The sequence below is a fragment of the Netta rufina genome (assembly GCF_964035555.1).
Source record: "Netta rufina genome assembly, chromosome: 2".
Lineage (NCBI taxonomy): Eukaryota > Metazoa > Chordata > Aves > Anseriformes > Anatidae > Netta > Netta rufina.
In genome coordinates, this window is record NC_140124.1 from 2,883,743 (window position 1) to 2,909,503 (window position 25,761).

Sequence of the window (25,761 nt, forward strand, 5' to 3'; positions counted from 1 at the left end):
ACCCCAGGGGTGGCTGCATTTCAAAAGCAGGGGAGTGATTACCGCATATACAGGCTGTAAAAGGCATTGGGCTCTTTCTGGGAAGAGGAGAGACAAGTATAGTCAGCGCTTCTTAAGGCAAATCCTATCAATACCCTCCTGGAGCTGAAGGCTTTCAGAAAGGGCCAGCACCACTGGAGAGCTGAGGTAACAGACCTAGGATTTGGGCAGAACTGGGTACCTACAACCAAAGCTGTGCTCCTGTAACCCCATGTTCAGCCATGCCCAAGTCCTGGTAAATGCAGAAGTACTGCAGACTCTCTGCATTGCTCCCTTCTTAGACCATAGCTGCTGCTGAAGCCTGGGTAGAATCCAGCACTTGTGGGCTCCTAACCCAAGGCCACCCCTCTCAACCCACACAGAACAAGGCTTTCTGTACCAACACTGTGGCTGCAGCTGCTTTCTTTAAAGTTCTAGCATGGTGTGGCCATGTGGCCAGTGGGATCTCCACAGCATTCACAGACACCAATTCAGTGCCTGGAGCTCCTTCCCAAGTAGCCAAAGGCCTGGATCAGGCCTCTGCCACAGAGCAGAGGAAAAAGGGTGATTCCCGAGCCATGAGAGGTAACCTGCACAAACAATGTGCTTTAGCCACCACAGCTATCGGGTGAAGATGAAGAATCATCATCTTCCTCTCCTGGTATCAAAACCTTTCAAGATGAGCTAGGCCACAGCTGGAGAAAGTAGGTGTTTCAGCTGTTCCCTGGTCACCGTATCCTCCATCTCTGCCAGACAGTGATGGGATTCATCCCACCAGCTTATTTGACTGCATGTTATGAGAAGCCTTTGCCTTTGGCTTTGGCCAGCACAGGCACTGGCCATCAGAGACACCATATCGAAGCCCCACTCCAGGGTTCTGGTTTCAGGATCCCATCTGGGCTTTAGCAAGGGCAAGAAGCCAAATCCCCAGTCCAGTTAGAACTGGACTCACCTACTCATGCTCAAAAGCCAAGCTTTCACATAGCTCAGGAGCTGTACGGTCACAGCTGTGGGTAGCTGAGATCCTCCAGGCTGGACAGATGCTGAACAAGGATTTTTCAAAATCACACTGTGGAACTGAGGGTTCCTGCATTTTCCTTTTTTCGGTTCCAGCCCTCAGTGACTTACTAACCTCACGGTGCGCACTGACATCGTGTTCCAGGACATTGCTCATACCTTCGGCTTGTAAGTTCATGCACATTATTTGATTTGCATATTGTTGTGTTTGGTAGTCTTCCCAAAGCAAAGAAGCACTGCAAAAGGTCTTGCTTAAGCCTTCAATCCAGCCGAGACTTCTCTGCAAGCATGCAGTTTTGATTTCCCCCCAAGAACATGTTGGATTTGGGGCTTGGCATATTAAATTGTCCGTCCATGTGTTAGTAAAACCTGGAAGCATCCAGAAGGTAAATATTAAGCCAAAATGCCCAGGGAAAGCTCAGATCAGCAAAATGTGGTCCAATGAAGGTTTTAAAAGATTTATGGAGGTACCTCGTAAGATGATGCAAAGCTCAGTGGAAGTTGGTGAAGCTGCATCAGCTGAAAACTTAACCTGCCTTCTTGGGTCCATTTGCTGTACTATCCTAATCATTCAAAAGGCATCAGGCAGCACTCTTTCTTGGCTACCTGGTCTATAGGCAAGACCTATAGCTCTTGTGGGTAAAGGCGTATGAGGTTAAGGGAGGCAAGTTATCAGAAAAGTTGCCACTTTAGAACTGTCTCAGACTCAAGGATTTGAGACTAGCCATTTTCATGATAAAAATGTCATTTTGCTGAAGCCAAAAAACGTCGCAGTGGTGTTTTCTGAGTGTTGAACTCCAAGGTCATTTTCAAGTGAGTGAAGAGAAAGAATGAGAAGAAAATTGGAAGGAAAAAAAAAAATGATAATTTGGTATATTCCCCTTTTTCAAAGCACTTTGATTGGTTTTCATTTCAGCACATTGTGGAAAAAGCACTGGAAACCAGGAAAGCCATACTAACACTGAGCTGCCCTCCTCCTCCCAGCTCTAGCTATGACAAAAGTCTGTGAAGGAAGGTATCTACAGAGACCAAGGCTCATCAGTCCCTAACTATGAAATCTTTTGGCTGATCCCATCCCACATCTGCAGCAATAGGCAGAAAAGGAAAGCTCATTCTCAGTCCCCTTAACAGGAGCCTTCATTAGGCAAGTGAACCAAGCTTTTGGTGGATGCAAGTTGCTATATTTTGAACATTGTCCCAAGGTGAGCTTGCAAGGCTAGGAAAAAGAAGGTGGAGTGTGGGGACAGTATTTAGTTTACATAACAGTCAGGATAGAGAAGTATCAAAGCACCCTGATATTTTTCCGCCTTCCAGCCATCAGCAGCTCTCCCAGTCAGTGGGTGCTGGTCCCACCATGAAGGGTGACGGCTGGCATTAAGCACAGATCTGCATTCATGGCCCAGCTTCTACACATCTGAAGCCAACATTGCAGCTTTGTGTATGGCAACTTGGTGCATTGCCAGCAAAGGACTGCATAATGGCTGTATAATATAGTTTGTATGCCCTGTGAAGCTCGTTTTTGCACTGCTTTTTGTCTTCCATGGCCCCATCCTAAGATCTTAGTCAAAAATGCATTGTTTGACCTCAGTGAGCTTGCATCAAGCCTGGTCCTCTCTGCAAAGGAGCTCGTTTCCATAAAGGCATGTCTTTAGACCACAGAGGAGAGTTTCCTGGTCTTCTGCTATGCCCTCGAGAGAAGGTGTTCACAACTCTGGTCACGGCCACACATAGCCCTTTCATTGACCACTATTCCTTGATTTCTGTCTCTCACAGCTACCAGGGAATCAGCCTTTGTCCATGCCATTGCCTCTGCTGGAGTGGCTTTTGCAGTGACCAGATCCTGCGCCGAGGGCTCAGCCACCATCTGCGGCTGTGACACTCGCCACAAAGGCTCTCCAGGGGAAGGCTGGAAATGGGGAGGCTGCAGCGAGGACGTGGAGTTTGGGAGCATGGTATCTCGGGAGTTTGCTGATGCCCGGGAGAACAGACCAGATGCTCGGTCAGCCATGAACAGGCACAACAACGAAGCTGGAAGGACCGTAAGGACATTTATTTTCACTTTCTTGATCTCCTTTACTGATTTCTTACCTGCCACATTAGAAACCTGCAGCAAACATCCAGAGGGAACTGAAGCAATAATCACACCTAAATCTGGGTTGGTTTACATTATGAAGTGATGATATGAGGCCCACAAAAGTTCTTTCAGAGAGGTGGTCAATGGTTCTCTATGCCTGGTCTGTGGAAGCTAAAAGTAAATTCACCCACTCAGAGTAAATGCCTGCCTTGGAGTTAGTTGTACAGACGTCTCTGTAGTGAATGGATGAAAACAGGCAGTGATAGGGTGGAATTTCATCTCAGTTGAAAGTAGACATTTGAAATAGCTCAGCTGAATGATGCCTGTCTCCCTCCCCTGGCTTCAGGCAGGAGAGCTCTGAGATGTCTGTACTGTAGGCATCTGAAGTTAAGAGAAATGGACCACAGTTTATGAGAAAGATTCAGCTGTTTAAGTGAAGACATTTAAGTATAACCTGAGAAAGTTATTCTGAAGCATCCAGCTTCTCTGTGGGTAGCTACTGGGAAAGACTGTGGGTCTGCAGATCTTCTGCCCCCTTTGATCTGATGCCTTGGACACCCACGGAGCTCACAAATGGCATTAGATTCTTGAGTTTAGGAAATGAATCCAAGTCTGAGTGCAACTGTCAGGCAGGAGATGTGCATCCAGGCCAACCTGTGAAAGGACTTTGCTTCCTGAAGTGAGATTTCTGTACCCAAATGTACAGTTGCAGACCCCTTGCTTTATACTATGGACCTATAAAAGTGAGGAAGAGCAGGAAAGCATTTCCCACCACCCTTCTTCTCAACACTCTTTCCCAGAGAATATTTAAAGAAAATGAATGAGAATGTGACTCTGGTGCCTCCTGATTAAACATTGACCATACCACAAAGCCAACTAGTGTGTTTTCACTTCAGACAGACACTGAAAAACTATATAAGGGAACTGAAAGTACTAAGTCTTGCCCTCCTCACAGTGATTGGCTCACAAACAGTGAATTTTCTTTGTAAGGTGGGAAAATCCCAATAACAGGGCATTCTCTTTTTCATCTCAAGAATACCCTATAAATGCCCGAAGAACTTAACCTATGGGAAACAATTTGTGAAATTAAATCGCAAAGCTCCTGCTAACGGAGACCATTCCACACCACCTGTAAGATAACAGCTTTTTTTCCTCATGCAATAAATTTGAATTAGTTCATCCTTCAGTGGAAGAAAAGATACCTCACTGCAATCAAAAGAGGTTAATGTGGTCTTGTTCCCTCAAGAGCAGACCTTACACATGCCTAGGAGAACACATAACTGTACCATGAGATATAGCAAATCAAGAACAATTGCACAGGGCTAGGAAATCTCTGTCCTTACTAGGACTTTGCTGGGAGCTCCTCAGGTGGCCAAACCCCTGTGGAGTTACCCCACCTCACACCACAGGACAGCTGGTCTGAAATAGGGAGTACAATCTTTCAAAATAAGATACCACCACAAACAAAAATTGTCCACAGTGAGGAAGAATATAAAAAATAATGTGGTTTCCTCAAGCACTGGCCCAAATTATTCCAGGTACCTCAAGGTGCATGGCTGGTGGTAGTTACTGGAAGAGCTAATGAGATAAAGAGGACTGTGGAGAAGCTGTGGAAAGGAGGGATTTCCCTTAAAGTGAGAGTCCTTGGAAAAAAAAAAAAAAGAGCTGTGAACAAACATCCGTGTGATCTGAGGCCTAGAGAGAGTTGACATTGAGTTATTCTTGGATGTTTTACAAATTTCAAAAAGTAGGGAGCAAATGTCCCATCTGAAATCCTTTGTTTTGTAAAGCATAATATTTGTCATTCTCACCATGCCAGCACTCATGGGGTAGCTGTTCCAGGCCTCCATGCTCAAGTGTTTCCAGCTAAACCTGAGCCATAGGCAATGTTTCATGTTATGAACTCAAACCCTACCACCAGGCCAGAAGCTTTGATTAAGTTCAGCATGATTATATGAACCATACATTTTGTGGTTCTCTCTCATCACTAATTACAACCTCCTTTGCGGCGTGTGATACTCCGTAAATAACACAGGAAAGCACCTGGTGAACATCAAGGTGCTGATTCATGGCAAATCTTTTGGACTCAGGCTGGCACTAGTCTGTTCACGTACCCAGAAATTTGCTGATCAGCCTGAAAATGCAGATTATCAAGTAAGTTGCATAAGGCTTGTCTCCCACCTCAGAATACTGGAGGGCAACACCTCTAAAAACCTTTAGAATAATTTCATGAGTGGTGAGAGCACACAGCAAACCTCTAAGCTCAACAATCACCTTTCCATCTACTCTAGCACAGTTCTTTATGTTGAAGTCTGAGCCTTTCAAAATCAGAAGTCGGGCTCCTAATTTTTCTTTGAAATGTTTTTAAAAACATCGTGCATTTGGCTTAAAAATAAAAAATAAATTACTTTTCAGGTTTCTGAACATAGCCTAGAGGCTAGAACCTTGTTTGCTTAAGTAAACATGCAAACATACATAAAAGATGGAACTCTGGGCTGGATGATCAGGCCATCTATCATTTATTTAATTTCCAGTGGAATAGCTATATACTCCACTTATGAAAATATTTGTTTTAGTAGGTTTCTGTGTTCTTTGCTTTTCTGCCTAGATGCATCTGAATTGTATTCTTAGGTGACAATACTGCAATACTCACACATGAACATTGATAAGATAAAAGTTAGAGTGTACAGATCACTTCAGCCCTTAGTGAAAGCACTCAATAGATGCTTAAAGTTGGGGTGTGAATCAGAGATAGCTACTGAAAATAATAAAGTTGTGAAACTTTTATTTGCCTCAGACCCCAGTATCTGTGCAGTGCATTGACTGAAGGATAAGGTGGTTCTTGTTCACAAGTGTGCAAATATACTTATGAAAACACTCCAGTTCTTTAGGAAATCCTGGCTAAATAGCAAAATGATTTGTGTTTTGATTACAGGCTAACGTCTTCCCTCTTCTTTGCCTTTCCTCTCCTTGTCTTTTCCAGTCTATTATTGAGCTCATGCATCTGAAGTGCAAATGTCACGGCCTCTCAGGCAGCTGCGAAGTGAAGACCTGCTGGTGGTCTCAGCCAGACTTCAGGGTCATCGGTGACTACCTCAAGGACAAGTACGATAGTGCGTCTGAAATGGTGGTGGAAAAACACCGGGAATCCCGTGGCTGGGTCGAGACCCTCAGGCCCAAATACAACTTCTTCAAGGCTCCAACTGAGAAGGACCTGGTTTACTACGAGAACTCTCCAAACTTTTGTGAGCCCAACCCTGAGACAGGTTCCTTCGGGACCCGTGACAGGATCTGTAATGTCACTTCCCACGGGATTGACGGTTGCGACCTTTTGTGCTGCGGCCGCGGGCACAACACGAGGACTGAGAAACGGAAAGAGAAGTGCCACTGTATCTTTCACTGGTGCTGCTATGTCCGCTGCCAGGAGTGCATACGAGTCTACGATGTCCACACGTGCAAATAAAGTGGGCAAAACCCTTTGCTGGGCTCCAAGTGGAGAAACAGATTTGAGCCTACTTCCTCTGAGGTTGCAGACATGAGAGAAGTCTACTTTTTGATATTAAAAGAATAAAAAATAAAAAATAAAGGCTAAAACTGGTTGGATAGAATAGGTCTAATGACTTCTGGGCTATCCCGAGGTACATCTGGCAGTCACACAAGTTATGCCACAATGATGCATCCTGTAGGAGACAGTGGCTTTTTAACTAGCCGACGACACAGAGCTGGAAAGAAGAGCATCAGCAAAAGCATGGATTTGTTCTGCTCTTGCCCACTTGAAGTGACTTGTGTGATTAAGTGTCCTTTGAAAGACTTGCATCTTCCTATATATCTCCTTTTCCCTCAGCCAGGGAGAGGCTGTGTTGGCCAGCAGCACTAAGCTTTCTGAGATCTATCTACATACCCAAATGGCCAGACTCTGTGCATAATATGAGCAACAACAACAGCAGCAAAAGAAATAAAAGCAGATAAGTTAATGATTTTTTTTTTTAAATGCACATTTTCCTTTGCTTTTGCCCTGGAACCAGAGAAGTCTACAAATATATTATAGAGCTGTAGAGTGGACAGGCTCTTCGCATGAACTTTTTAGCATAGTAGCTTCTGCCAGATTTGACACAGGATGCAGTGACACCTATAGAGTGGGAGGGAGGGAGAAAGGAAGGGAAAAGGAGAGAAAGAGAGAGGACTGCCGATGGTTTCCTGCAAATGCCCTGTTGGCACACAGGTGATGTGCATGGTACAAAAAATTTCAGTGCCTGATAAGTGAAGTGAAGAGGACTCGGTCTGTGCATTGAGGAGACAGTCCCATGATGGACATGATGCTCCAGCTGTGGCTCAGCCAACGAGTCTTCCTCGGAAAAAACAAGAGGTGCAGGGTGATTGTCCTCGGGCTGAAGTGCAGCTGAGGGTGGGATATCTGACTCCTGAGCACCCCAGCTCGTTCCAGTAGAGGAGGAGAGGGAAAGTGTTTATCTCTCCCACTCCATTACAGAACACCATCACCAACAGTGGAAAGTGCACTTAGTCCATCCACTCTCCGCACCCCATACAGGCTTCCCCTGGGCACTTAGCAAAACCCTTAGACCATAAGTCTGTCAGGAACATGACTCTGAAGGACTGTTTGTCACCCAGTAATTTACGTGATGGTGAGCCAACCCTCTCCCCCCGCAAGTTGGAGCAGTTTCAGACTCTAGACAAATTTGGTTCCTCGCCTAATTTCTACAGCCATTCCCATATCTAAAAGTGGCCCAGGTTAAAATGCATGGAATCCAGACTCTGAATGAGCCCAGAGGTTGGACACAGAGCCAAATCCCAACTGTGCAGTGCTGTCCCGTCTCCACTGTTCACTTCCAACTGCCCTTCTTTGCACGCTGCTCTACTTCGGGTATCAGATCAGGACTGCCACTTTACAGAAGCACCTCTCACTTCTTCTGCAGGCATCAGGGCTTCCTTCAGCCACGTGGGTATCAGGCCTGAATCTCAGCCCATCTCCTTGGTATTTACAGCACTGTAATTCTGCTCTTTGCTTGAGTTATTCCTGGTCAATACCAGCATAAATGAGTGATGAATTGAGCATGGAATTGTAGCCTATTTAGCCTCCAATGCAGTTGCCCTACGAACTCTTTGACTCACTCATACCCTTGAGTTCCTATCTTGGGAAAAGGACTAAGGATTGGCATTTTTTTCTTTCCTTTCATTCAGGGAGGGAGATGGGTTGTGATCTAACTCCCAGTGACCCATAAGAGTCTTTTCATGAAGAGCAAGGCAATGTAATCATTGTTGTTAGCTAGTTCACACCTGGATATCTGTGCAGTGAAATCAGAGGGCTCTTCTCTCCCAACATGTCAGCTTATTCCCGGAACAGAAAGAGAAAGAGAGACTATGCAGAAGAGACAGGGAGCAAATAGAACTTAATCCCATCAGAGAGAAAGCAGGGGAAATGATGCCTCCAAGGGTTGACTCCATGAGTCATGGCGTCTCCCAGGACTACTCCTAGGCTGGTACAGTTTATGCATCACCCTATGTCTCAGGGCTGTGCCCAAGGACATGAGGAAGTTTTGTGTATTGGTGGAGACACTTCGGTTAACTCTCTGCAAAAAAGCTGCAATGAAATGAGGGGAGAGATACAGGAGGGAGGGAAGGAGAGAAGGAAAGATCAAGAGAGACAAAGAAAGAAATGGGGAGGAAAACGATTGATCTGTATGTGTAAACATTGCTTGCAGTGGATGGTCACAAATCAGCTGATGAAAAGCAATAGGTCACTAAAAATAGAGACAAAGATGAACCAATGAATAGAAGTATGGCTGATTTTTATAATACTGTCTTGGGAAAAAGGAAAATCTGATCATTGTAGCAAATAGAGAAGGAGGCCACTGCAGGGGGAAATTGCCACAGTAACCAATATTCAAACACAAGCTGTCAAGAAAGAAAACACTAAAGGAAAAAGCATACAAAGCGGAAGGCATTAATTGAAAAAAAAAAATAGACAAAGGAAGTTAAGTCTGGTTTACTTAATATAACGTAGTGATAGCAGTTGCAGTGAGAGATGTTAGACATGTCGTGCCAAGGACTTGTGTCAGTGATTTCTGCCCCAAGAGTGAGGATGCAGATCACTGCAGATCATGTTCTGTCTCAGTCCATTGACTTCAGCAGGACCACACCCGCAACTAATTTTACCCTGATATCTTTAAACAGAGTGATTTCAAACTCCTTGTTTTACAACATGCCAGTGAAGAAATGGGTTGAAGGATTTGACTTCTTTGCATGGGGGAGTTGAATTTTAACCCCAACCCATCCACAGCATGCTGACATTCACAATTTCTGCATTTTCACCAGAACCAAGCTCAATATCACTAGCATGTGAAGCTCTTTGAGAAGCATGGAAACAACAACAATAGCTAGGCATCTCCTGAGCAATTGCTTCTTAAGGTGAACAAATAGATTTTGACTGCAGCAGTAGAATTTACTTTTACTCTACTTTTCTACTAGGATCAATGGCAAGACACAAATAAGTGCAGAAGGTGATTCATCATAGCCTAGGATGGTATCTAAGCTAGGTTTGGTAAATTGCCTTCTGGATGAACCTCTGTCTTTCCTCCAGCTTTAGCTGATGAGCTCATACTAGATGATGAACTTTTGGACTGGGTACAGTCTGATGATGTGAAGTCCACCATGAGTCAAAGAGGTGAAGCTACAATCTGATTATCAGCTGAAATTGGCTGGAAACTGTACTCCATTCAAAACTGGGGTTTTGAAGGAGCTCAGTGCTCGGAGACTTCCAGCCCATTTGAGGGATTTTTAACAAAACCTATGCATATTTGTTAGGTGTTATTATGTAATTAGTCATCAACTAATAGTAGTAAGGGGTTGTATAGTGTGAGGGATGGAGCAGCTGCTAGAGAAGTCTATGAAAAATGCCTGTGTGAATTCAGCTAATGACCCCAGGTGCATCTGAGGGTCATAGTCCTGGGTCTGTCTCTGCCTACCTATGTGGAGGGGAAAGGGAGAGCCCGCTAGGAGTCTGGGAGCAAGGGACTGCTGAGTATACATGCTAGGCCTGCATCTGGCTCCACGGCTTTGGAGAATTCACTTGGGGCATTGCTAGTTTATGCACATAAATTCTGGGAATGTGTTTGAAAAGCTAAGATCCCACTCCACTGTCTACTCTTGGTGTCTCATGTCAGGGTTCCCATTGCAATGATCTCAAAGACCAAGTCAATGAGGAGTGAGGTGCTGTCTCTCCCTGTCCATCATCTCGCCTACGAAGGGCCTCATTTAGGGAATGGTCTAAATACAACCCAAAGCTGCCTTCTGCCTCAGATTCTCCAAGTCTTTCAGAACGGTAGGGCCTTCCTCACATAGAGGACTTTGGGCTACACTCAATAATACAAGCATCTAGTGACATTTGAGGTGCCCTAAAATATCTCATTGGGATGCAGCTGTTGCTTCAATGCCATAGGACTCCCACAGTCCTGTGTCATTTGTACTAAATCTGGGCAGATACGTTAGAGACCATTGGGTACCAAAAAGGACATGAGGTGCCTATTGTAGACAGTTGAATTGTTCAATTGCCTGGCAGTGGGTTTCTGTAAAAATTTCCCCTCCACATTAGTTTGTGACAGTTTCCACAAAAGGAAAAGATCATTCATTTCCAGCTCAAACTCCATTTTCCATGGTACCCTTTCCCTCAGTCTTCACATGTGGTGAGGTTTGTCCTCAAGCAAATGGTTTTTATCAGGGATGTGCCTGGCAGTACCAGGGAAAAGGGAAAGGGTATCATCCAGCCAAGTAACACAGATGTAAAAAATGAAAATAAAAAGGAACATAATTTAATTCATCTTACATGCTGCTATCCAACTTTTCCTTTAGCTGAACAGATGGGTTTGATTGGCCCATCAGTTCCGCATTCAACCTCATTGAAGTCAACAGAGTTATATGCGAGGGGTGAATTAGGCCTCACCTCTTTTCTTTCTGTGAAAGAAATGGAAGGTTTAGGAGCTTTTTGTTGTCTTGGTTTAGTTTTAGAATTTGGGGATTTCTCTTTCTCAGAGAAAAGAAAAATGCGGGGAGGGGAATGCATGACTTTTCTATTACTGGACTCCTGATGTATTGCACTGACAGTCTTCTCCAAAATATTTTTGAAGTCTCCAGAATTGTGTCCACTGCTTATAAGGGGCTTTATTTGCACAACCAAAGCAGTCAGGATTTAATCTTGGGAGAGCACTGCAGGGACAGCCATGTCACAAAATGCAATCTGGTGCAGAAATCTCCGAGTTTGCACCAGTCATATCAGCCCCACAAACAGAAGTGCTGTAATCTTAGCTGGGCACTGCAGGATTTCTGTGTTAGCTATTCCTCATAAAGAAATTTTGTCTGGAATTCAATCTGAAATATTTTGGGTGTTTTCAGTGCATTCAGTTCTATTGCTATAGAAATGTCCATGGATTATAATGCATTTGTCATGTGTGTTCATATGCTTGTACTTTCCCCACCCCAAATTTCAAATACAGAAGAAACACTTCCTAATTTTATGAGCTCTGGGTCACTTTTTAGCTTCAAGGGGAGGTTTCAGTGCAGAAAATCTGTGTTTTGGTGTTCCAGGGGATATTCTGGGTTACAGCTTGAGCACACGGTAGGAGCTGGGAGTTTTGAATCTAGTTCTGGGTCCTGTGCTATGGAAATTACCCCAGCCTTCCCTTGATGCCTTAATGATGAGCTTCAGGAAGATATATAAGGCCACAAAAATGCAGCAAATCAAATTTCCCTGCAGACACCAGCCATTGTGCCTGGTTAGAACTGACAAACGGTATCAGCTTCCCATCAGAAAATGACTCCTGGCTCTGCCAGAGACCTGCTGAGAGCTGAGGCTGCTGAGAAGGCAATGCTCTGCTCAGTGGCACAGTGAGGTGTTCGCTCAGGTCTGTCAGTCGTGTATCCAGGCAGATATTTGGGAAAAGCTGTAGAGAGAGTGTTAGAGGATGGGAGAGAAAGTGGGCTGGGTGGGAGGAGGTCCCATCTCTTCTTCATCGCTGTATTTCTTCTGTTCTCCACCCTCCCTCCAAGATGAAACTTGGCTGTTGTAGTAGGGACTTCTTAGTATGGGAAAGTCTCTCTTCTAGATTTCCCATATCTCATGGAACAGCAGCAGTGCGATCCATCTTGCTTTTTGCTCAATTGTTTTTCTTCATGTCTTAACCCCCAGTGCTCACGTTCCCTGCCCTCTCCTGTGTGCTCCAACAAAAGCTGCTGATCTGCACTTCATCACTGCTCAGCCAGGAGACAGGACCCTGCTGCCTCAGGTCTCTGTTAGCCACTGCTGGGTGTAGATGTGTCCACTGGGTTGGAAACAGCGGCTCCTTTGCTTCCTTTGTGAGAAATGGGTGTTTAGCCCTCATTCCTGATGTTGATGGTGGCTGTGTGGGCTTGGGCAAGTCATTCTGCTCCCACTTCCCTGCAGTTTCCAGAGGTATCTTTGATGCATCTCCACCTTGGAGGGGGAGATTTTCTCAAGAACAAACATGAGGCCATTATATCTAACTCCCAGGCACCAGGGGTTGGGATTCAGGACACAAAGGGAGATGCTTTAACGTAGGCGCCTGCGAGTGAGGTTGGTGCTTGAACTTCCATACAAGCAATGATGATGGGATGCATTTGCCTAAACATAGCGTCTAGGGTTGAATTGAATCATTGAAGATAGGCATCTAGAGTCATTTGGGATGCCCCAGGGTACCCCGCTGGCTTCTAGCAGCTGCTCTGGAAGAGTGTGGCCTCCCTTTAAGTCCTGTGGCATATCTGCCAGCCACATGCAGATGTCTCAGAAACCCCAGGGCATCCCAGATGGCACTAGATGCCTGTGCATGAGCAACTCAGTTGATCTCCTAGTCAATTGGCAGTGGAGGCTAGCAAGCAGTTCATCTGGCCAAGTCTAAGTGTCCACTATAGGGCAAGGTGAACCATTCTTTAGGCCCCACTGATTGTGCTGACTATTTCCATCAAATACCGGTGTTTAGACATCTAACTCACACAGAGACACATGCTTGCAGGCATCTACAGTTGTGTGTCTTAATCTCTGAGCTGGACCTCACTCCAGGTGCCTAACTCTTGTGTCTTTGGAGACTCTAAGATGGAAATCTGTCTGTGGGCCCAGTTCTGCTCTCCCTTAGACTGACATAAATCAGGAGGCATCATTTCCATAATGCCAGACTTACAAGCATATCAAAGGGAGGGTGGATGTATTCTGGAGAAATGATTATTTGAAACCAACTTACTGACTGGTATGTGATGGGTTTGACCCCAAGGGAGCATCTCTGCTGTTCCTCTTGGTGAGCACATAATGAATATGGACAAATCCCACCAAGTCATCTACAGGCAAAATCTTGCTGTTATGTGAATACCATCCAAATAAAGAAAGCTCCTGAGACGCAACAGTCGCAAGCATCTTCTCCACCTAACTTTGTCTCTGCAGACCTTGCTCTTTTTATACATGTTCTGTGGACCAAGGGAGGTCTTGGACAGCTCTGCATGAAAGTAGAGAGTGGAGAAGGTGTGAGGAGATGCTTTTTTCATTTTCTTTTATTTTTCCAAGTTTCTTCTTATTTATTAGTATTTATTTATTTCTCACTACTCATTCCACTCTACCAAAAAGCCTGAAGGCACATCTGCTACATAGGCTAGTAAGCAGCTGAGTATCATGCATGTTTTTGAGGGAAGGCACTGTTTTGTCAGGGACCCTTCCTGACACGCACTTGCCACCCACTGCTACCACATGCAAAGCACAAGAGGCCCAAGCCTTCCTGAGGCAGGCTCCCAAAACCTCCCAAATCCTCCTGTTTGTGATCAAATCCTTGCCACTGAAGCCTCCATTCCCACTGATAAGCATTCCTCCAGACTCAGTTGCCCCACTGCCTGCCTGTCCTCCACTGACTGCAGCTCAGCCTTACGCCTCTTCATCTTGGTGGAGACCCACTCTATCTCTGTCTCTTACAGCATCATTTCTGTCACTCCCAGGCCAAAACCTGCCCAAACAGGACCTCTCATTGCTTTGGACTGTCTGACAAGCCCACTAGCAGTGTGGAAGGCATAAAACACAACCCTGTAGTAGCACAGGGGATTTCCCCGTGGTACAAAACATGCTTGTCCAGAAGTCAAGGACAAGTATCTTCTTGCGGGTGGGTTTTTCACTGTTGCTTTCCCTTCCCACAGACTGTCTGCCTGATTACATCTCCCTGTTCAGAGCTACATCACTGTCTGTAACCCTTCCCCAACCTGCCCCTGCCCTTACCCCACCTGAGCACCCCTTTGTACAGAATGCATGTATGATAAAACCTGAAATTCCAAAGCTATTGTACAAAGTAGGATTGTCACCTTTTTTTTCCTCAGTATTTTGTTAAGTCTGATGATTTTTTTATGATTATTTATTTTATGAATAAATGTATATATTAGTAAGAGAATATATTTGCGGAAATAACTCATCGGGACAGTGTTGTTGCTCTGCTGTTGTGCTTGTGACCTCATTGGCTTTTACCCTATTTTCTACTGACAGCACACTAGCAATGTCTTGTAACTGTTTTTTGTTACCAGTTAAGTTTGATAGATGTGTTAACTTTATAATGAAAATTAAAAAAAAAAAAAAAAAAAAAAAAAAAAAGCATTAATTTTAATCTGTGTTTGGATGTTTTTCCAACCGTTCTGCAGTTCTGATGGGATGGTATTCCGTACCATAGGCTAAAATGCAACTGGGGAGAGGTAGGGAAGAAATATATACATCTTGTCCTTGTAGGACAGAGGCCATGTTCTTTGGAACAAGAGATGCCATCTGATTTGGTGCCATTTAACCCATGCCCTGCTGTGTGGTAGATGTCAATTCAGTTAAGAGTAAATCATATACACTCAAACTGCCATGAGCCCATTTCTCAGATGAGCATCACTGGGACAGGGAGCCAGTTTCCTTCCAGTAGTCCACATGTAACATGAAGAAAGGTGGCCAAAAGACAGCATCTGGCTTCAAACACGGGGAAGACAAAGAGCATCCATGGGGTTACTGATGTCTGAGAGATGGTGCATGGTGAACAACTGCTACTACTTAGGAGACACTCAAACCACCCAGCTTCAGCCCTCACAGACCAGACGTCTTCTCCAAACCAGTCCTTGAAGACCCTTTATAGGCAATCACAGAATCACAGAATCACAGAATTTCTAGGTTGGAAGAGACCTCAAGATTATCGAGTCCAACCTCTGACCTAACGCTAGCAGTCCCCACTAAACCATATCCCTAAGCTCTACATCTAAACGTCTTTTGAAGACTTCCAGGGATGGTGACTCCACCACTTCCCTGGGCAGCCTGTTCCAATGCCTCACAACCCTTTCAGTAAAGAAGTTCTTCCTAACATCTAACCTAAAACTCCCCTGGCTCAACTTAAGCCCATTCCCCCTCGTCCTGTCACCAGGCACGTGGGAGAACAGACCAACCCCCACCTCGCTACAGCCTCCCTTGAGGTACCTATAGAGAGCGATAAGGTCGCCCCTGAGCCTCCTCTTCTCCAGGCTGAACAAGCCCAGCTCCCTCAGCCGCTCCTCGTAGGACTTGTTCTCCAGGCCCCTCACCAGCTTTGTCGCCCTTCTCTGGACTCGTTCAAGCACCTCGATGTCCTTCTTGTAGCGAGGGGCCCAAAACTGAACAGAGTACTCGAGGTGCGGCCTCACCAGAGCTGAGTACAGGGGGACGATCACCTCCCTAGCCCTGCTGGTCACACTGTTCCTGATACAAGCCAGGATGCCGTTGGCCTTCTTGGCCACCTGAGCACACTGCTGGCTCATATTCAGCCGACTATCCACCATCACTCCCAGGTTCTTCTCTGCCTGGCAGCTCTCCAACCATTCCTCTCCCAGCCTGTAGCTCTGCTTGGGGTTATTGCGCCCCAGGTGCAGGACCCGGCACTTGGCCTTGTTGAACTTCATGCAGTTAACTTCATGCAGTCAACTCCCTCCCAATGGAGGGAGTTGAGCCCATCTATTCATTCTATTTATGTAAAGCATAGAGCTGAGATGATATAAATCACCTTCCAGAGATGTCTATTTTTCTACAGTGGTTCTAAATGAACACATCTACAAACAACAAAAGAACTTTTCCTATGGGAAGGTTCTGGGAGACAAGTAGCATACTGTGACACCCCAGACATAACATCCCCCCCAAACATACACCCACACCTTGCTTCAAATGACACAGGTCAAACACCACAGAGGGCTCTCAGCATACCGGACTCAGCATATTTTCCAGAAATAAATTATAAACATTCTTATTAAAGAGCCCTTGAGATAAGTTTGTTTGTCAAGCTGTGTTGCCTGTTTCTCCTCATTCAAGCAAGAGCCCTTTCTTTTGGCTTATATAGGAAAAAATAAGAAATTTGTGGACATCTTAGTCGCTCTTACCTTCTCCATGAGGGCATACATGCTATTAACCCCTACAGGCCCTTTTATGAACTAGAGAAGAAAATCTGGTGTTAATAACCCATTGCCACTCCATGGCTTGGAAGTTTCACCTTTCGGGGTGAAATGCAGAAGTCCTCTCTTTTGCAGAACAGTCCCTTTCCTCTGCACAGGTGGGCAGTATATCCAAACCACGGTCACATTTAGCTAGGCCAGTGGGCTTTGCTCATGACAACCCAACTCACAGAAGTCAACTAAAACTGTTCTACTACCAAGTGGCAGCTCTTTCATACTCAAAACCGGGGGTCTAACCCTATCTCCAAGCATAATTTAAGGACTGATGCACACACAGGCTTTGATGCACAGGGGGAGTTAGACACCTGGTTTCATTGTAAACAGGGGAGTTGGGATATTGGCATTTCTTTGATAAACAGCACACTAAACTTGGGTGAAGGTTTGGCTTCCAGCAAAGAGTCAGAACTAGACTGATGAGACTACAGCTCCTAAGCCATGGCCAAGTTCACATGCCTCATTTCTGGCAGTACCACACCACCTCTCCTGACTTCTCTCCATGCACAGGCATCCCAGACATAACTCAAACAAGTCTGAGATGTGCCAGATCCATAGCTCATGTATAAATTGGCTTCTGCCTGCAGAGCCCAAGGCTTCTGAGAGCCCCCAGTGTCCTTGTGCCTGTGCACCAGTCTGGTGGAAACAAGCCACCTCTAGTCAGACAAATCTGCATATGACCAAGGTATCCAAAGCCTCCACAAAGCTGCAGACTTGCCACACAGGCTTCACTGATTACAAGGAGTGGGTTTCAGCTCACAGACTCAAACACAAAAATGTCGGTGCCCATAGAACCACAAAGAGGCATATCAATGCCCTGTAGGCATTTCGATCTGGAGGATCCTGCCTGTCCTCCAGGTGCTCTCCCTGAACTGTCATGGATCTCCTGCAGATCTGTGTCATGTCTGGCAGCTCCAGGAAGATGTCTCAGATAGCCCAAGACATGCCAAAAGAAACAGACAATTAAGATCAGGCAAGTGAAGCGAGCCAAATGTCCCCAAGTTTGAACTTTAAGTTTCTATTTTTGGCAGTAAAGCCTAGAGAGAGCTTAATTTCACCGTAATGTCTGAAAGCTGCCCTACATCACTTATGGCATCTGCAACATCACCTGGGCTTGGCACAGGTAGTGCTACAGACCCTTAGGAGACCCTTGCCCATTGGATTGAAAGGTGCAGACCCAGGAGTTGCCTTAGATGGTACTGGACACTTGTGTTTAGGCAAGCACATTGAAACTTCAGACTCCACTGGTTGTAAAGGGAATTTAGAATCTCTGAGAACATGTACAGCTCTCCTGCACATTGCTGCCTAAATTTAGATGTTTTAATCTGCAAGCTGAATCCTGCTTGTACAACACAGCATGCTTTGAAGCTGCTAAAACCAGCAGAAAGCAATTCCTGACCAGCAGCTAACCAGGCCATGAAGAAAGAAGCTGTGACCCAATGTAATTTTAAAGCCTTGCCATCTCATTGCTACCCAGCCTGGCTTTGGAATTTGCTTACTGATCTCTTTTATTTGCAGGTGTGGAATTTTTTTCCTCATCGTACAGTCATTTGGAGGCACATAGCCAGATTTGCATTCCACAGGGCTACAATCCGGTCTGGGATTTGCCTGCGAGTGTCAACAGGTGAAGTGTTAACTAATGAACTTGGTGGTAGTGTTAAGAAGAGGTCAGCTCGGTTTTTCTTCAAGTTGGCTTCATGCAAGGCCAGCAGGGTTAGGGAGAATTTAACAGCCATCTAAAATAGATCTGTGCTCTGAGCCTGACCCTTTGAAGCCTTGTTCCATCCTTCCTGGTGTGCGCATCTCCTGACACCCTAAACTGCATGTTCCTCTGTCATAGGAGAGGCACAGCAAGGCTGTGTTGAGTGTCTCTCACCCAGCAGTTGATATCTGAGAAATGAACTAGTCCTGTGATATTTTTTTTTCCTGGGATATGCAAGATTATGGTGGGAAACAGTGGTGGTGCTGCCTTGTTGTAGTGAGAATATATTTCATGCAAGCATCCGAGGTCTTGAACCTGTTTTTTCTGTCCTAGTCAATGCTGTTGGGTTATGCAGGCACTGTCTTTCATCCAGGGAATATCAAGGTCTTTATGCAAGACAGGATAGCTTCAGTGAGAAAACTATCCCAGAACAGCCGCGCAGCAAGGGCAACAGGCAGCATATGGAAATCCAGGTGCAAGCCTCCCCTCCCCATTAGACAGAATAGAGACTTGAACATGGAGCCAGTACTCCAGCTGAGTCACCAGCCATTCCTGAGTGACTGATAGCTCCAGCCTTGTCTTGAGAAACCTTACTGGAACTCTGGTTTCAACAAACTTCTGCTTTCCAGAAGAAAAATGTTTCCTCTGAAATTGTTGCTCTGTTTCTCATACTGGTAGCTGGTGAGCAATACACTTGAATTCCAAGTGCTTTCAAGAATAAAGAAGTAATTCAAGTCCCACACACTCTTTAGACCCAAATTCACAGCTGAGATTTCACAGTAGCCTTTGGCTAGTTTGTGTGAATGACGATGGGTGGGTTTTTTGACAAAGACTTATCACCTTCACACGTGGATTGAAATGACACACAACACCTTCAAACACCCAGCAGATGGTTTTATCTTTCACAATTGCTAACTCAGGCCAGAATAGCAGGCTGGACTCTGCAGATTTCTCAGGAGCATGGTTTCTGCCCTGTCAGTTGGGACAGTAGGGCATCTCAGCGAGGTGGAGTGGGCAGGACAAGTAAATAGTCCTCAAGTAGGTAAGTGAAAGACTTTGGCAGATACTAACAGCTAAATCAATAACCACACTTGTTACTGGTTCAAATGCGGACTGGTAACACCATCCCCCAAGCTTTTCTTTCTGGCCGTGTCCCCCGGGAGGAGTTTGGCACATGGAGGGCTGGCAAGGAGCTAACCTTTAGACTTGTTAATGAATGATAATTGAGTGGCCCTCGAGAGCTCTGAATAAGTTCCCTGGCTGCCCAACTGCTGTTACAGGCTGGCAGGGACTGCTTGACACACCTCGTCTCAGCAGCAGATGTTGTTCCTGCAGGGGAGAGGAAGGTTACACATTAAAAGGCAGCAGACACTCCAAATTCATAGGGAATAAACTGCAACTCAAAGGCTGGCTGTGCAACTTTGTTAAACTATTTTTTTCCCTCCCCTTTAATTAGGAGGGTTCAATATCTGAAGGGCACAATGAGATCTGGGCATTATTGTTATTCTGATAGTCTCAATCATAATTATATTCCTTGTCTTGTGACAGTGTGCCCAGTGCTCATCACACCTGAAGACCATCCCTTGTGCTCGGTAATGTACAAACACAGGACGAGGAGATGCACCTTGCTCTAAAGGACTTCCAAGGCCAAGCTATCTGTTTTCACCTAACCCTGTTTACATCTATCAGTGATTCTGACATATAAAAATACCTCCTAGACATTACTGTAGGTTGTCTGAGCCAGTTTGCCTGTTCACACAACAACCATATCCAAGGAGGCCACTAAGTCATACCCATCAAGCAGATGTCTTTTAAACCATCTGAACGTGAAAATAACATTAAGATAGTAACAGTGACATTGGCTTAACTAGAGAAAAATGAGATCCACCTTTCAGCAAGAGCTATCAGACATGTGATGTCAAAGAAATTATTTTTTTCACTTGAGCCTTGGAATTAGTGCAAGTCAATAAAAAAAAAAAAAAAAAAAAAAAAAAAAAAAAAAAAAGCTAGAGTTCTGCTAGCTCACCAAGCACGTGGTTATAACTTGCTGGCATAAAGAAGGTGGGAACTGCCTGTAAGCAGAGGCCATAGGTTGCAAGCTGCAAGAAAAAAATAAAATCCTAGAAGCAGCCAGGCATGGGAAGAAAATATGTCTGAGCAGTGAATATAGAACAACTATCCACCATACCTCACAAAGCTAGGAGACATCCACTGCAATCAAAGGGTCAAATTGAAACAGAACAGGTGCTATGCCTCATAGCTTGACATAGTGGGACTCTGCCGCAGGGGTCTGTGGATATTTAAATTTTCTTGAATTTGAAAAGCAACTAGACAAAATTAATTGAGGAAAAATGCATGAAGATTTTTTTAAACTCAGAGATGTAGCTCGTCAATCAGAAATCTCTATGCCGGAGGTTGCTGGAAGTTGGGTATATGCCAGTGGAAGTATCACCCTCTGTTTGTCCTGTTCTGCTCTTCCCCGGGCACTACCCTTGGCCTCTGTCAGAGACAGGAGATGGGGCCAACACAACCTGCTGTCTGATCCAGTGTGGCTGATCGTATATTCACTGAGATGTAAATGTCCATGAAACAAACTTGGGAGACAGTAATATTCTTCCTACACTTCAGGGAGGAATGGCTTTCAGGAAAAAGGTGATTTTTTCTTTCAGTCTGGCTAAAGAACTTAAAGACTGGGTTCATTTCACCTAACTTTAAACAGTTTAAAAGTTTAACTGCTCTTTACAGCCAAGGGAGAGATCAGGACATGTCCAGCCAATGATTTGCATGACCAACCTTAGAAGTCTGCTGTAAGAGATGAATCTCCCTCTAGGGGTGACTCTCTTCTCCCTTCACTAAAAAGCAAGCCTATGCTGACTAAACTGGACCTGGGCATCTAACTTTTAGTAGCCTAAGTTAGGGCAAATGAAACTCTCCCAGAACTGTAAGCCTCACCTCAAATTTGCAGGAACCTCAACTGTGGAGAGAAGGTAGAACATAGAAAAATTATATATATATTAAGCACTAAAGAAAATGCATGTATTTTTCCAAATTATATTGTATAACTAAATTTTGATACCCAAATGTATTTTGGACCCTCAGGTTTACATGCCAGTTCTTGGCCCAACAATAGATTTACTTGAGAATTTTAGAAATCTACAATATTCCCCATAAGAAGGAAAAGCTCTTGAAAATCACAGGACATGCAGAGTGAAGTCCACTTTTGACTACGGAGAAATCTGTAGCTGGAGATGCCAAAGCAAATTTCATTTCTGACCCCCAAATGGCCTTAATGTCTGTCCAGACCATGAAACAATATATCCTTAATGGGAGTGCTCTGAACAGACTCTACTCAGCTGCTGAAGAAGCACAAAAAGTTTGAGTTGAGTCAGCCAGATTTTGACTCTGTGGTTGCAAGGAATCTAGGTAGTTCAAACCCAGCACTCGTCTTGCTAAGCCTTCCTGTCACAAGAAGTCTTTCAGAGTATGCCAGAGGTGGTGAGTGGACTCCTCTTTCAGGTCCAAAGTAATACAAGCAGTGTTGTCTTTTCACTTCCACAAGAGGTCTTCTCGACAGATTCAGGTGCTAGTTGCAAATCCAAATTGTGGATGAATAAGAGTCTGCAAGTGCCATAAATTCTACTCCTGCAGTTTTTAAAGACAAACAGGAATATTTTGGGGGAGGTGGAGTGGACCACACCAAGAAGAAAGGGAAAAAAAACTTTGGTACATTTCATTCCTAACCTGCTGTAGGCTGACTACCAAGGAAGATAAAATAACCTGTCCCCTTGGGAACAAAGTCATTCACAACTTGTGAGGATGTAGGGAGCTCTGTAGTTACATGTATTCCTGGTCTATGACCTCTAAATGTCAAAAAAGTGCAATTTCCCCCTTCATTTAGAATATTCTAAAATGTTATACTTCCCCTGAAGTCCATCTCAGACACTGTGAGCTATGGTAATGCTTTTACAGTAACTCCCCTTTAATATTTATTTACAGGTTCTGGGTTACCAAATTACTTGTGGTCTTTGTTCTTAAACCCTCTCATTAAAGTCCACATAAAGTTCCTCTACTTCTGACCTCCTAAGTGACCTTCTTATTGCTAATCTTTCAACACTGCTGTCATGTCATGGGCAGAAAAAAACTTTTGATTCACAAAGCTCCAGAGAATATTTGTTCCAGTCCCCGCAACTCAGGGAAATGCACCAAAACCAACCCCTGAAGCACAGTATCTCTTGAGATGGTGAAAAGCCAACTTCTGGTAGAAGATGTTTAATAAAGAAAAGTTACAAACCATAAATAAACATTTTCTTATATGACTGGAGTTCCAGTATTGTTTTCCTTGTTCACCAGGGGAGCATGGAGAGACATCTGGTGGCTGAATAATTTTCTGCAAGTAAGCACATCCTCTTGGGATATGTCTTTGCTAGGTGGGTGTCCCCAAAAAGAATGTGTATCTTCAGACATCATGCCACTCAGTTCACCTGCAGCACTATCACACACCATCACAGATCTCAACTCAATAACAAATCTGCCTTCTGTTCAGAAGGGCAAAAACATGTCAAAAATGTGCCTGACAAGACAGCAGATCTCTTCTTGATATCTTGAACAGTGGATTTCACTGGAAGTTGCTGACAGATCTGAAATGAACTGAGCATAGTTCTCACCTTTAACTCTGATGAAACAATGGCAGAAAATAGATTTGAACAGAGGCAATTCTAGGTCTGAGTTTTTTGTATAAACAACCTTTTTTAAATAATGGATTCGATTTCTTTTGCTTTAAAGATTCTATTTCCTACCGTTTGTGCAAAACCATCAATATTCTGGGAACTGCTTGTGAGCAGTTGTGTGAGCATTGTCCTCATAGAAGACAGTGGCCAGCAGGTCCCTATTGTTCCCTACACTGCAACGGCAGTCACGAGGTTCAGACATTTTTTTTCAAATAGATCTTGAAGGCACTATGCAAACACAAAGGGCTCAAATCTCAAAACTACGTTGCACACCCTTAATAAAAAAAAAAAAAAAAAAAAAAAAAAAAAAAAAAAAAGCTGTTTGGTGTAGTTGGTACTAGGGCGTTTTTTTCCAGAATGGTCTCAATAAAATGTTTTTTTTTATTAACTTCTATTATGTCAAAAATACTTGTTAGGTACTGGGCATACATTTAATAATAAGTATTTTGCCCCGCCAAAATGTGAAACATAAATAGGAAGGATAAATCATGGTTAAACAATTTACAGAAGAATAAAATTATCTCATGAAGTTGCAGGGAATCAGGGAATACAATAAAATTCTTACTAATTCCAGTCCTGGCTTGAGGACTGTATCTCTCACCCCAGCCCTCTCTGCTCTCTCTCATTTTGCCTTGAAAACATCCAAAGCATGGTGATCAGTGAGGTCTTGATTTCTTCTTTTCTTAACAAAACACTGGCAAAAAGATCTTTTTCTCCAACCAGCCTTCATAAGAAGCTCTTCTGTACTCTACAGCAGAGGTTCAAGCAAGGCAGGGGATCAGTTAATGCACGCAACAGTCCAAAGCAAAAGCTGATTTAAAAGAAGAGCTACAGCATTTAAAGCAGCAGCCAGAAATAATCCAAAAGAGGCACTCAGTCAGTAATTCCTCCTAATACTCCACTGCAGGACTGATGTGGAAACCTTCTCAAGATCTTTAGGTATTAGGCCCGAGGCATTGCTGGAGATGATGCACCTTCACTGATTGTTAATCCCCCCTAGACTCTAAGCCTGAAGATTCACCAGCTTAGGTATTTGGTCTGCAATTGTCTACTCATGGGATAAAATAAAAGGTGAAAAAATATGACCAAAGTGAGGTTCCATTTGCTCTGTAGCACTACATTATATGGTCTTCCCATGGTTCTTGGTATCCCAAGAACTGAAGTATTGGACAGAGCTGGATGACTATCACTATCCCCACTTTGCTATGGGAATCACTAAGGTACAGGGATCTGTAGCAAGTGTTGTAGGATGTAAATACCCATTCTCAAAAGTGCTCCAGTAGTGACATGTACTCTTCGCCCTTCCATGTCAGAGAAGGCTTTTAGATGAGCTCTTCAATCTGATTCAGGAAGCCAAGCTGAGGAAGATACAGTCAAAGAAGGTAAAATTCCTTCTCTAACTCCAGCTCTCCAACAGTGAAAAGGCTTTTTGTCTCGTCTTGTCATCATTACGTTGTTTTGTGTAGACAAGTATTTCCCGTTTGCAAGTCTTCCTCATCACAGATGACCATTAACAGGGGGCAGTAGCAAGTAACAAGGCAACAGGAGAGTCCATCCACTGTTTACCTGAGCCTGGATATTACATCAACAAATAGATTTCACAATGCACCATGCATGTTGATAAAGTAGAACAACTCTTCACCTCTATTAATCTCTAATATGATTTTTCAGGCCCAGCAAAGACCAACACCCCATACTGTCTTAGCTCTCTTAAAACAGTTCAGCACAGCCCTTCCACTTCAGCTAAAGGGGCTGAGCATGCACAGGACCCAGTGACAGCACAAGGACGGGCCAACCTACCCATGAGGTCACACAAAGTTCTCCACAGCTTTCCTACGCTATTTCTCTTGATAGTGAAGCAATGCCTACAAAAATTCCCCAAGACAGTTTTGGTTCAGGTAAAATGTAGCATCTCCTCATCCCAGGACCAAGCTGGTTTCTTCACCAACCCCAGTCTAACTCATGAGTGTGGCTGAAACTCTCTCCTGCCAGTGATGCCTCCCAGTGGTGACATCTGATTTTGACTACTGAGCATACAGGAATAGGGATGAGGTTCGTTGCATACTACCCATTTTCTGAACTGCATGCCTTTACTCACTGTTCAGCAAACCAGAAGATGGGATAATTAACCTACACTGCTATTCCAGCTTTATGGCTACAGCATATGAGCACCTCGTTGTCTTTAACATATTCATCCCCACATCTTCTCTATGATGCAGTGCAGAGATGTTCTCTATTTTATAAATGAAGATCAGAGGCACAAAGAAACCAAGAGGACTCATTTCACCTGAGTTTTCTCCAAATTAGGTATCAATTTTCTGCTGTCCTCAGGAGAGACAGATGGGCACACCTCACTCTACAAAGCCTGCTGAAATGAGACTTTGACTTGCTAGACCTTGAGCTTACAATCTTGCCCTGACTCCAAAATGGGTGGGATAAATCACTTCCTGGACAAACAGATCTCTAGCTGTAGAAGGTGAAAGACCAGCTTGAATAAGACATTAATTTTTGATAGGTAGTGTTATCTGAGATGAAACCTACATCAGATAACTTCCCCAGTGTTACCCAAGGAATTGCATCACAAGGATTGAGTCCCCTCATCCCAAGGGCCAGTCTTTCAACCTAACCTTTGTAAGATGCCTTTCAGCAATAAGGAAAAAAAAAAACATTTGATCCATGTGTTGTGTAGGGAATAGGTCTTGCAACAGACTGACCTTGCAAACCCTTCTCTC

General features: G+C 44.3%; 1 protein-coding gene across 1 annotated transcript in view; it reads left to right on the forward strand.

Moving 5' to 3' along the window:
* WNT3A (Wnt family member 3A) overlaps positions 1-6,572 on the forward strand; it is a gene marked incomplete at both ends in the record, with an annotated part of 85,005 nt that extends 78,433 nt beyond the window's left edge. The window contains 2 exons of the mRNA XM_084306701.1: positions 2,809-3,074; positions 6,093-6,572. Of these exons, the coding sequence (XP_084162827.1) occupies positions 2,809-3,074; positions 6,093-6,572 (746 nt within the window). The remainder of the gene's footprint in view (positions 1-2,808; positions 3,075-6,092) is intronic.
* Between the last annotated feature and the right edge of the window lie 19,189 nt (positions 6,573-25,761).